The sequence below is a fragment of the Rhizophagus irregularis genome, chromosome 22, assembly GCF_026210795.1.
Source record: "Rhizophagus irregularis chromosome 22, complete sequence".
Classification (NCBI taxonomy): Eukaryota; Fungi; Glomeromycota; class Glomeromycetes; order Glomerales; family Glomeraceae; genus Rhizophagus; species Rhizophagus irregularis.
This window is the reverse complement of record NC_089450.1, coordinates 1,709,022-1,722,954: the sequence shown is the minus strand read 5'-3', so window position 1 is coordinate 1,722,954 and position 13,933 is coordinate 1,709,022. Positions and strand designations below refer to the sequence as shown.

The 13,933-nt window shown below is 24.6% G+C and overlaps 1 protein-coding gene across 1 annotated transcript; it reads left to right on the top strand.

The window, feature by feature from the left end:
- Positions 1-689: 689 nt before the first annotated feature.
- Positions 690-2,961, top strand: OCT59_014642 (uncharacterized protein; the record flags this gene model as incomplete). Its single annotated transcript, XM_025312254.2, has 11 exons — positions 690-749; positions 842-944; positions 1,023-1,046; positions 1,122-1,199; positions 1,271-1,372; positions 1,443-1,622; positions 1,695-1,733; positions 1,811-1,926; positions 1,993-2,148; positions 2,234-2,422; positions 2,494-2,961. 11 exons carry the CDS (start codon positions 690-692, stop codon positions 2,800-2,802), a joined length of 1,356 nt encoding a protein of 451 aa, XP_025190098.1. The 3' UTR covers positions 2,803-2,961.
- Positions 2,962-13,933: the final 10,972 nt, after the last annotated feature.

Genomic DNA, 13,933 nt, shown 5'->3' with positions numbered 1-13,933 from the left:
ATGAATAAATAAGGTTTTGAATATATTCTATATTTATATATTTTTGGGTTCTCCGCTTAAGTATTGCTTACGTGTTGGATCCGGTGTTAGAAACTTACAAGAAAGGAAAATTCGGATTTTATGGATAGAAAAGGAATAATTTAAGTAATTTGAGTAATTTAAGTAATTTAAGTAATTTAAATAATTTAAATAATTTAATCAAAATTTCTTAATTGAAGGATCGAAATTAGTGAAAGCTGAAATTTTTTTTTTTCCGCGGTTCTTCCGTTAAAAGTAATGATAATTTTTAACGTTAACGTCATAAAATACAAAAAAAATAAATTCGGCTTAGCATCATTTGGGGCGTTTTTCCAAATTTGGTATATTAATTGTGAATCTTATCTCAATCGATCAACTTTGAATTTTTTATCAAAAAAATTTTTTTCATTCAGATTATTTTACAATTCGTTATCGATATCTTTTCTTTTTTAACCACTGAATCTTAATTCGGTATTCCGAATTCCCAAGATATCTTTTTTTTTTTACACTTTAATTTCCAAATAAGTTATATTTAAACCTTATGTGTACATAATAGCTATAAAAATATAGTGTTACAATTCCCCAACAACTGTAAAATAAAAGAGTAGCTTAATTTTTTTTTTTTTTTCGAGAAAAAAATTTTCAAATTTTTTTTATTTATCAAATTAGTCATGTCTTTATACCCTGAAAACGTTGGTATCTTGGCTGTAGAATTATATTTTCCAAAAAGAGTATGTAAAAAAAAAAAGTCGTTTTTTTTAAAAAAAAAGTCAGTAAGTTAGTAAATAATCAATAATTAATTTAATTAATTTTTGATGATTAGTATGTCGACCAAGCCGAACTTGAAAAACATGATGGAGTTTCGGCAGGAAAATATACCATCGGATTAGGACAAACTAAAATGGGATTTTGTGATGATCGAGAGGGTAAGAAACAGGATTGATTGAATTTTTTTATTATACGACGCGTTATTTAAATATTTTTCTTTAATTTCACTTTTATAGATATCAATTCTATTGCATTAACAGGTAAGCAATTCTTTTAAGTGAATTTAAAAATTTTTTTAATCTCATTTTAAGAATTTCTCTCTTTCTAATATTTAGTCGTTCACAATCTTATTGAAAAATATAAGATCTCTTATAATGATATTGGTCGTATTGAGGTTGGAACTGAAACCATAAGTAGGTTACATTGAATTAAGGATTGAATATTCAATATTTAAGATAACGTGATTGGCTTTTATTCTCTATAGTTGATAAATCAAAATCGGTAAAGTCTGTATTAATGCAACTTTTCAAAGAATCTGGAAATACTGATATTGAGGGAATAGATACCACAAACGCATGTTATGGTGGTAAGATACCGATACCAAATTATTGATTTCTTTCAAAATACATTTACTTATTTTGAAAAAAATTGTATAGGTACTTCTGCCCTTTTTAACGCGATAAATTGGATAGAATCATCATCATGGGATGGGCGATATGCTATCGTTATTGCTGGTGACATTGCTGTCTATGCAACAGGTCCAGCTCGCCCAACTGGTGGCGCCGGATGTGTTGCTTTGCTTATTGGCAAAGATGCTCCAATCGTCTTTGATCGTGGTAATTAAATATTATTAATTTACTTGGATTTTATTGAATTACCGATTTTTATGTCATTTTATATACATTTAGGTCTTCGAGGAACTCATATGGAACATGCTTGGGATTTCTGTAAGTTATATTTCTATAAATAAAATTTATATGCGCTTCTTATTTTGTTTTAATTTTGACTTATCTTAAATATTTAGATAAACCTGATTTGTCATCAGAATTCCCAGAGGTTGATGGTCAGCTTAGCAATGAATGTTATCTTAAATCATTAGATAAATGTTATGATCGCTATATGACGAAACTTACTACAAAAGTAAGTAATATGTTTATCAGATTTATGAAAATTACCTTACTGACAATTGTTTAAAAAAAAAATTAGGAGAAAGTTGAAACCCCCACAATAAAATTATTTGACTATGTACTCTTTCATGCTCCTTATTGTAAGCTTGTACAAAAGTCATATGCACGGTTATATTATAATGATTTCAAACGTAATCCTGATAATTCCATTTTCGCATCTGTTCAACAATTCAAAGTATGATAATTTTATTAAATTACTTTTTTTAAAAAAAAATATATAGGAAAATTATTGTATTAAAAAAAAATTCAAAAAATTATAGGATATGAGTGCAGAAGAATCTTTTCGTTCAAAAGATCTTGAAAAAGCCTTTATTACACTTTCAAAATCGGATTATAATAAAAGAGTCATACCAACCCTTTTAGCTGCAACTCAAATTGGAAATATGTATTGTGCTTCATTATATGGATCACTTGCATCATTGTTGTCCAATGTTCCATCCGATGAACTAGTATGTAAATGTATATATTTATATTTAATATTTTTTTTAATAACCTTTACTAATACAATTTTTATTATTAGATTGGAAAACGCGTAGGAATGTTTTCATATGGATCGGGACTTTCATCATCATTTTTTTCATTTCAAATTAAAAAATCCATTGCAGACATTAGTAAAGTATTAGATGTACCAAATCGGCTTAAATCTAGATTAGAGTTAACACCAAAACAATTTAGTGAAGTAATGAGATTAAGAGAAGAAACTCATGGAAAAAAAGGTTATAAACCTGTAGGAGATGACTCTTTAGTAAAAGATGCATTTTTTTCGGGAACTTATTATTTGGAAGAAATAGATTCTAAATGGAGACGTTCTTATAAGCGTACAACATAAATAATAATTTAATTATTTAGTTATTTTTGTAAATTTTTGGATCGGTTTATTGGTTTTTTTCTTTTCATTAATCTGTTTAGTTGTAATTTATGTTTTTCTGTATGATTTTTTGTTTGCATGCAAGCCATTCCAAATAAATATTGATAGATCCGAAAGATCACCGATCAAATACCTTTAATGCATTAACCGGATAATTCCAGCCGGGTAAATAATTTGTTTCGGTATAATTGTTCTGTTTGAATAGTTCTAGTGCGTATCGGGTTAACTTGAGCCTTAAGAAACCGCTAACTAATAGGGAATTATTTTAAGAGGTCATTTAACTTTAAAATTGTTTTCTCGGGTAAACCAACCATCTATATTTATTACATCATTAAAATTTAGAATTCAATTTACTTGCATATTGAGTTTACCTCGAAAGTGAATAATATTTACGTTATAAATATTGTTTTGTGCAAAAAAAATATCATAATCGGAATTACACTACAAATTAATTGTCGTACCCTTTTTTTATATTGTAATTTAAATTACAAAAATAATTTAATGCAAAAGAAAAATAAACATGATCTATTTCACCTTTTTATATTGTAATAATATTGTAATTAAATTATAATTTAATGCAAAAAAAAAAATTAAGCGTGATCTATTACAATTAATGTAATTAATGTACTTTTTTATGATAATTAAATTTAATACCAAAAAAAATTTAAGTGTGGTCTATTTCTTTCATTTTACAATTACTGTACCTTTAATATGTTGTAATTAAATTAATTAAATTACAAAATTAATTGATTAAATTAATTCAATGCCAAAAAAATTAAATGATCATTCTATGCAAACTACTGTATTTCTTTTTTATGTTGTAAATTAAATTACAAATTAATTCATTTCTTTCATTCTATGCAATTACTGTATTTTTTTTCTTTATGTTGTAATTAAATCAATGCCAAAAAAAAAAATAATCATGATCTATTTCTTTCATTTTATAATTACTGTACTTTTTCATGTAATTAAATTACAAAATAATTTAATGCCAAAAAATTAAACATAATCTATTTCTTTCATTTTATAATTACTGTACTTTTTCATAAATTACAAAATAATTTAATAACAAAAAAAAAAATTAAATATGATTTATTTCTTTTATTCTATGCAAACTAATGTGTTATAATTAAAAATAATTTAATACTAAAAAAATTAAACATGATCTATTTCTTTTCTTTTATGCAATTACTGTATTTTTTTTTTTTAATGTCAAAAAATTAAACATTTTCTTTATTTTATGCAACTACTATAATATAATACTGTATATATTTTAATTAAAATAATTTAATGCCAAAAAAATTAAACACAATCTATTTTTTTTTACTTTACAATTACTGTATTTTTTTAAAAATTAAGTATAATTTATTTGTAATTACTGCAGTTTTTTATTTTATAATTAAATTACAAAATACTCGTTCATTTCAATATAAGGCCGTTCCAAATTAATAATTAGTTTAATGTCCTTTCTGGCCAAAAATTTTGAGGGGGGGAGGGGATAATTTAAACAAACATGAAAATTAAACATAATAAAAATTTCAGAAATTTTTGGTAAAATTGGGAATTCTTAGTACTATTAAATTTTAATAAAGGAGGGGGTGGTTTAAGCATATTTAAACATATCAAACATATATGTTTAAATCACCCTTGAATTTTTCAAAAATAAAGGAGGGAGGACGTTAAACCAAAGATTAAATTGGAACGGCCTAATACAGCACCACCAAAGATAATATAGTATTTGAGAATTTTTAGCATTTCTTTTCAATTTATGATGATTCATTAAGCTCTTATTGACCTATAAAATCTAAAACTGTATATACAGAATTATTTGAGTTATTAAAGAAAGAAATTATTAATTGTACTATTAAAGCTAATATAAATAATAAGAATTATTAAATATACTTAAGATATTTATTTATAATGTTCAAAATAAACCTAATTTCAAAAAGCAAAAAAATATTAATATTCAGTTAATATATTAATTACAGTACTATTATTAAACATAAAAGAAGATTTCTAAAAAGATTTAAATCAAGTATTAATTAAATAGATAATAAATTTTAAAGAATAGTATAAGTATTAATAATGGCAGTATTTTGTGATTTATTAGACAAAGATATCAAGGCTATATATTAAAATGATGTGTTTCATACGTCACCTATTTGCAGTATTATATATCAGATAGTGTCTGCCAAAATTGGATAAATATAGACATTTTGAAATATATCAAGGATTTTTGTCTAATCACATGTTTCATATTATAATTGTCAAGTAGAATATGTTTAGCATTTTCAAAAACTGTTCAGAATAGTAATTATATATTTGAAAGATTCATGCTAATAAGCGACAGTAAAAATATAAAATATATAAAATCCAGACATCACATATATAACTTATAACTGATTTGCATTTGAATTTAGCACTTTTTCGCTTTTACTAAAATAGATCTAATTTACTAAAAATCAAATTATTACATTTTAAATCTATATATACTAAGTTGTTAAAACTCAAAATATAAGTTATAGTAAAATTTTAAATAATATAAGTTTAAATTTGCAATCACTTGTAAATCAGTAAATTTAATTGTCAATTTACTGAAATTAACAATCTTTTTTTTTATTATTAATAAAAAAAATAATTAAGCGACGATTCATCACTTAATTTGAAAATGATCAGTAAAAATGGAATGTCTGTTCTTCAAATAAAGTTAAATGAATAAAAAACTAATACTTTGGCAACTTTAGAAATATAAAAATGAAGATGCCTATCATTTCGAGTTATTTTCAAATAAAATAAAAATAAAATTTGTGCAACAGAGATCGTTAAAATTACTGCATTGTGGTAAATCATGTGACTTTTATATATAGTTTGCATAAACTATTTCCGTGGTAAAAAATGAGATAGATAACTAAGCAAAGAACACTTATAAAACTTTATTTATAGATGCAATTTGACAAAATAAACAACTTTTGTTAATGTTAAAAAGTTGATTATTAAACTAGATTTTTTGTTATTTTTAAATTTTTATTTAGCAAAATCAGTAAGTTTTTGGTTTATTAAAAAATTAGAATTATTTATTGTGTTTTATAATTATAAATTTATTTTAATTTAAAAATATAGTTATATGTCTGTTAATTAAATGGAAAATATGTATAATCTGTCATAATAAAAAGTTCACGAATTTGATGTGCAGTTTTTATATAAAATTTTAAAATGCAGCAAATTTGACAATCTCTGTCGCACAAATTTTATTTTTTATTTTATCCCAAAAATTGCACAAAATAATACATAAAAACCTACATTTCTATATTCCCAAAGTTGTAAAGTATTAGTTTTTTACCCATGGACTTTACTTTGGAAGAACATGGCATTCCATTTTTGCCGATCATGCACACCTGTTGACTAACGGACCATCCCTTAATTAATATAAATTAAACTGTCAATTTTTATAATTTATAATTAAAAATATGTAAATTATAGATAAAATAATAATTATCGCCTTTTTCTTTTTAGTGTAATCTAGCTAAAATAATAATTAAAAAAAGTGAATTTTAGAAATCTGTGATTACTAAAATTTTATTGTATTTTTAAGTAGAGAAGGTACAAATACAAGCTAAAAGTGCAATAAAATTTTAGTAATCACAAGTTTTAAAGTAAGTTTACTTATAAGTGACTCCTTAAAATTTTGTGTAACATTTATGCTTTAAAAAGGACCCCGGATATCTCTAAAACAGGTCATAAGTCACACTTTCGGCAGATTGGCCCATTTTTCAGGGGCTCAAAAAATTGTTTTTTGTAAATATCTCGGCATCCAGTAGTCCAATTTTGATGAACTTTTTTTTAAATTGTAGAGCTAAATGAGGGCTACAAAATAAAAAAATGTTCATTAAAATTGAATTACTGGATGCTGAGATATTTACAAAAAACGATTTTTTGAGTTTCAGCAAAAAGGGGTGTTTTTGGCCAAAAGTCCATTATGACCTTTATATTAGATATCCGGGGTCCTAAAAAGGCTAAAAGAATGTGTTTGTTTATTATTAAAGACGAAATAAAATTTTTATTTTCCAAAAATTGAACTCTGGAATTTCCTATCGAAATCCACTTGTATTTATACATTTTTAAGAAAAATATTTCTAATATTTCTAATATTTCTAATAAAATTTGAAGATCTATTATCATATGATTATCTCGTTATACTAAACTAAACTATAAATATAATTTTATTGGCTAATTATTCATCCTTCGGCTAATTATTTATCCTTATTTTATTTTATTGTATTTTTCGGTTATTACATTTATCCTCCTCTTGAAAAATTTATGTCCCATAAATTAAGAATCGAATTCGGGTCTCAAACATATTATATTATTATATATGGTTCAAATATTTCCCTATCAAAATATTCTTTTAATAATTCTCCATTTACTGGTCTTCTTAAAATTCTTCCATTTAATTCTTTAATTTTGTACGATCCATTTATTATTACTTCATGTATATAATATGGTCCCTTCCATTTTTCTTCTAGTTTTCCTGTATGTATTTTGTATTTTGCCACGTCAAAGTATAATACTTTATCTCCTATTTGAAAGTTTTGTTTTCATTTTCCAATTTTATCATGATATTTCTTTTGTTGTTCTTGTGCTTTTTCAATATTCTTCTTTGCTTTATTTCTTCTTATTGGTAATTCTTCAATTAGACTGTTAACTTTGCGTTATTGCAACTTTTTCATCTTCTAAATTTAATAATGTCTTTATTTCTTTTCCATATATTAAATATCCTGGTTTTAACTTTGTTGAATCATTCTTCTTTGTTCTACACGTGAATAAAACCTCTCTTCCTCCATTTAAAATGTTGTAAAGGTTAAGGTGTTGTAAAGATTAAAGTGTTACATCCATTCTAAAATATCCTGATAATTTGTAATTATATATTATATATATTAACTTTCCATTTCCTATCATTAATTTAATCTTTATATTCTCATATTCATTTAGCCTTCTTCTTCTAATGTTTCATAAAAATATCCTATATCTTCTCTCAATTTATTTGTTTAATTTTCTACCATTATTTTCTCATCTTTTAGGCTTATCATTCATCTTAAATTTAGCGACTAATTTTTGTTGATCATTTTCATTAACATTTCTAAAAATAGATCTCTAATTTTAGTAGATCACTATATTTAGATTCCATTAACCTAATTTGTTATTTTGGCCCCTCAATCTATCATGTTTCACTATTTAAAATACTTTTCCCTTGTTTCAAAAATAATTCTTCTTACTCCAGAAATTTTCCACATGTTACCATACGTTTTATATTATTATTTCTAATTAATTTTTATTATTATCCAATTATATTTTCTTAATATTGCGCAATTTTTCTTCATAATTTTTCTATCGTAATACTCATGTCTGATCTCTTAATTTTATCATTTATCTCGATAAATTCTTTGTCCTCAAAATAATTTATTTTTACGCGTTTTACGTGTTTTACGCGTATTATCTTCCATTTAAATATCCATAAAATTCTACTTATTCACACTCCTTTTTCTTTCCACATTATTTTCATTTTTATTATTATTATTATTTTATTTTATTTTATTTTATTATTATTTTTTTTTTAACTCCATTTTTCCTATACTATTTTATCTCAATTTCCTACACTGTGATTTTAATTTTTCTTAGGTAAGCAGCGCTAAAGACGGCTGGTTCTATGATGGACTTGGAGAGTCCAAACCTCTGCACATTATACGTGTATACTTTTATAGTCCTTAAAGTATAATAAGATATGTTTGGCTCGGTGCCTGAGAACGTCCCGTTACAGTTTTAATGATACTGCTTATAAGATTGTCAGAAGTCCGAGGGTTTCAAGGAATATCTCGGTTATGCCAAAATGGAATGCGAAACAGATGTCTCCTTCTGACTTGAACGTACTCTATTTATTTTAGGTTTCTCGTCTCATATTTTTCTGTCCAACAAAATCACTCTTTCAATTAATCAGCTGATTTGTCGATCTATCTAATCTGTTGCTCTTCTCATCCATTTGATTACGCCATTATTTTACTAATTGTAGATCAATTCAATTTTGTAAGTATTCCTCGTGGTTGTTTTCTAATTCTTTCCTATTACCTCGCAGCTCTTATTAATATTTTCTCATAAAATTCTTTACTTTTCTTTTTCCTCTTTTTTTTTTTTTTTTAATTTTACGCTTCATTATTTTTTTAACAATTTTATAATGACTCTCGTAACTTTCTGTTTTACTATATTTCTCGACTTATTGGTGAATAATTTATTATTTCAAAAGAAAATGATTATTATTCTATTTAATATTCTGTAATCTAACTTTACACTTTTCAATAATTTTCTTAGTCTCTTCGTTATAATTCTCACGGTATATACTTTTTGGCTTGTTACTCCTCTCTTCTATTCCTATATAGTAAGTATTATTAAACTCCTTTCTCTTTTCTTTTCTTTTCTTTTAAATATTCTTCTTTTCTTTATAATAATCCAACTCAACCAAAAATCATTTTCTATTCTATAGGTATATTTTCTTTATTTTTCACTCTCTTGTCACGTGACTTTTCTTTCAATTAAACTGAATATGCTTTTAGATTCTACAGGTAAGCAGCGCTAAAGTTTTAGATCAGTTTCAATGATACTGCTTACAGTCAATATTCATATCGAGTAGTTAGTTATAGGCGATTAGATGCCTCGTAAGGGGTTAAGGGCGTAAAATTTTCAATCATTAACAAACTATAACTAACTCTTGCCAACCCTTTAAACTCTCTTCTTTCTCGCATTTCCCTTTCCCTTTATTATTATTTTCTTCATCGTTAGTCGCGTCCTCGTTCGTACAACGTCCCCATTACTTTATTAGGTATGCAATACTCAATTTTAAAGACTTTTACGAACTCGACCTCCTTCAACACGTGATGACGATATTAAGAATTATTGTATCCCTCAAGTCTTTATATTCATTTTATTTCAGAATAATCTTCTTTATGTATATATTTTATCTTCTTTTTCATTTACAATATTGTTATTCTATATCATAATAAATTTTCATATCGTTTCTTCTAAATTTGAATTATTCTGCGTTATTCCAGAATTTTCCAGATTTCTTAATTTTCCCGTTGTAATAATTTCAAATATGATCATCATACTTTACTTTTCTATTAATATCTCTTCTTTCTAGTTTTCTTTATCTTCTTGTATTCTTCACAACTTTATTATATATTACTTATATTTCTGTATCATATATATCAATTAATAAAGTATTAATTCTATCATTAATTTATTAAATATGAAATTTACACGTGATTCTGTTCAACATAAATCTATAACTCAAAAATAAAATTCCTTTTCAGTGACCAATTATTTTCTCAATAATTTCCAACTTGATTTTTAACTTTTTGTCCATATATTTATACATCATTAATGCTTTACAAATGCTACTATCGTTAATATTTTTGCTTTAACTAATTTAACTCTTATTTCTCGTATATCATTCAATAATATTTTAATTTTTCTCATACATTTTCTTTTACTATATCCTTTTTCATATATAGTAACATTTTTCTCATATTTCAGATAAGTCTTCCTTATCTTATCATTTCTTTGATGATTTCACATATCATCCTTTCTTTCTTATATTTCTTTAATGATTTCTCATATCATCTATTATTTCTTATTAATTTCACAATTTTTCTTTCATTTTCTCATATTATTTTCTTCTATTTCTCATTTAGATCTTGTATGAAGACAACAATCTTTTACTTTTTTTCTCGCGAGCATGCACCAAAAATGTGACATGCCGCCCATAGGATATTAAAATAAAATATCGTATGTTGCCACCGACGTGTTGAGTTCGTATAATATTTATGCTTGGTTTTAAAATAAAAATTAGTTACAAAAATTACAAAACATTATTTCTTACCAAAATTTTAAATTACGATAGTTTCTCTATATTTTCAATAAACCATTAATTAAAATGAAATAATTAATGTGGCACTTTTTACTCATAAGAAAAAGGCTAAAAGAATGTGTTTGTTTATTATTAAAGACGAAATAAAATTTTTATTTTCCAAAAATTGAACTCTGGAATTTCCTATCGAAATCCACTTGTACAGTCAACTCTCTTTATAGTCACACATTTGGGACAGTCCATATTTGGTGATTATAAAGAGATGTGACTATATAAAAAATTTCTTATATTTGTATATCATAATTCCGGCCAAAAATTAACATAATTTTAACCAGAATTATACTTAAAACTTTATTGTATCGTAACTTCGCCAATATTAATCGTAGAGAGATGATCTTACCGCCATTCGATTCGTCTTGATGTGACGGTTCTAATGGTATAAAATACGTCGAAATCCAATCACTAGATTAATTTCCGAAATTAAAAAAATATTAATGGTTTTTGTGCAATAACTCTGTTAATATTGATCCTAGAAAGACGAACTTACTGCCATTCGATTCGTCTTGATGAGACGAATCTAATGGTATAAGATACATCGAAATCCAATCACTAGATCAATTTCCGAAATTAAAAAATATTAAATGGTTTTTAAGTAATAACTCCGTCAATATTGATCACAGAGAGATGAGCTTACACCATTCGATTCGTCTCGATGAGGCGATTCCAACGAGCTATAAATCGTCTTTTTACAATCACTAGGTACTGAGAAATCTAGCAAAATGTTAAATGGCGCAGTAAACGTAAATCAAGAAATATTATAATGCCGATGTTTAACATTTTGTTGAATAACTCGTCAGCCAGTGATCGGAAAAGGATAAAACTACCACCATTCGATTCGTCTCAGTGAGACGATTCTAACAAGCTATGATACATCTTTGTACGATTATTAGATGCCAAGTTATAAGTTATTTAATATATTCTTTATATAACTGTGATTATAAACGGTTCTTTTTAATATAAGATTTTTGAGGATAGGTGTGATAGTGACTATAGATAGATTGTGACTATATAGGATAGATTTTAATAATAAAGTGTTTTGAACATTCAACTGGTGTGACTATATAGTAGAATGTGACTATAACGGGAGTGACTATAGAGGGAGTTGACTGTATTTATACATTTTTAAGAAAAATATTTCTAATATTTCTAATATTTCTAATAAAATTTGAAGATCTATTATCATATGATTATCTCGTTACACTAAACTAAACTATAAATATAATTTTATTGGCTAATTATTCATCCTTCGGCTAATTATTTATCCTTATTTTATTTTATTGTATTTTTCGGTTATTACAATGTATACAGGATATTTAAACTCAGGTCATGTGATTATTGCCATTTCAACTAATAGTATAAACTTCAAAATTAGTAGATAAATGGATTTTTACCTGCTCTATAAGTTTATCTAAGGCATCAGAGGTGCTTTTGAATGTCAGTTTTGACTTTACCTATGAATAATTGATTTTGTCAATCACTCTTAAAAAAATTTAAGAATAATTAGCAAAGACAGTTTTTTATATATAAGTCAAAAACAGCATTCAAAACCCCCATTGATGCCTTAAGTAAACTTGCAGAGTAGTCAAAAATATATATATTACATAAAAAAGTAAAAGGATGTGACATTGGTGTCATTATATTTCATATGATCTGCGTTCAAACATCCTGTGTAAACTTTAAAATTTTCTTTTAAAAATATTATTTATAAAAGTTAAAAAAAAAAAATAAGTTAAATTTTAAAAAAAGTATTAATTTGCTTAAATATAAAATGACTTTGTAAAATCAACACAATTTGCTAAAACTCATAATTATGACTATTAATTAATTTTCAATCAATTTGCTTTATTTAAAATTATGAGTTTAACCTAATTTTGATTGAATTTGTTAAAACTCAAATATGAGTTATATATGTGATGTCTGAAGTTCTAAATATACTAGTTGATTGTATGAAAAATAAATAGTTATATTTTAAAAAATATATTTTTTTTTCATTAATAAAATATTAAATATGGTAAATTGACAATGTTTAATAAATATAAAAATTATTTTTTTGAGGATAAATGTTAAGATTCTGTTTCATCTTTATTTGGAATCACATAATTATATTTTTTGGATAAAGTGTTTAGAACAGTAAAATATTTGGACATAGATACAGACTGTCCTGTCCTGAACGTTTAAAATCTGCATCTATATTTCATAATAATACTGCCTATCTAATTAATCATCATAATTACCTAATAGTATATATGTAAGATTTTATGATAGTGGAATAATAAATGATTTATAAATAATAATATTAGTATAGTCATAATTTTTACTCTTTAGCTTGTTGACTATTGAATCATCAATAGTTAATTTGTTTCCTATCTAAAGCATAATTATTTATAATTTTTCATACTTTTATTTTCTAATAGTTACCTTAACAAGATGAATGTATAGAAGAAAATTCATTATATATAGCTTTTGTAATAATTGGCTTATTAGATGAGTATTAGATGTCCTTATTAAAGTATTTATGACATATGTTTTTACAAGAATTAAAGTCATCATAAACATAATTAAACACTTTGCAGTAGAAAACGATGAAATTATTAAAAAAAAAAAACAAGTTAATATAAAATCTGAACAAATTATAACATTTAGAATATTTTTAACATATAAAAAAAATTTAAATTTTTTCAGTAGTTTCATTCTTTTTTACTGCAAAGAGCCTATATTGTGATTTTGTACTTTTATTCTTGATAGTTTTCAAAAGTAAGTTGGAATTAGATGATTATTTTATATATAAATATTATCTGAAAAAAAAATAATTATAATATCTTGGATCTGTCTAAATTTCCTAAATTTGAATTTGAGCTTGAAGATTCAGTGATTTCTATCATTAGTGATATTAAATACAGTATAATAGATTGCTAAGATTTTGTTACCTGAGAATAACAGGTATTAATTTCTCTCCTTATCCTTTTGGGTTCATATTCTGATTCATTAAATTTGTAATAATTAGAGATATTTCTTTTGTATTTAGTTTGACATTACTTTTAATTATGGCAGTATATCAGAAAAATTTACATAAAGATTGTAAATACAAATAAGACAATATATCAAATTTAAAAAAAA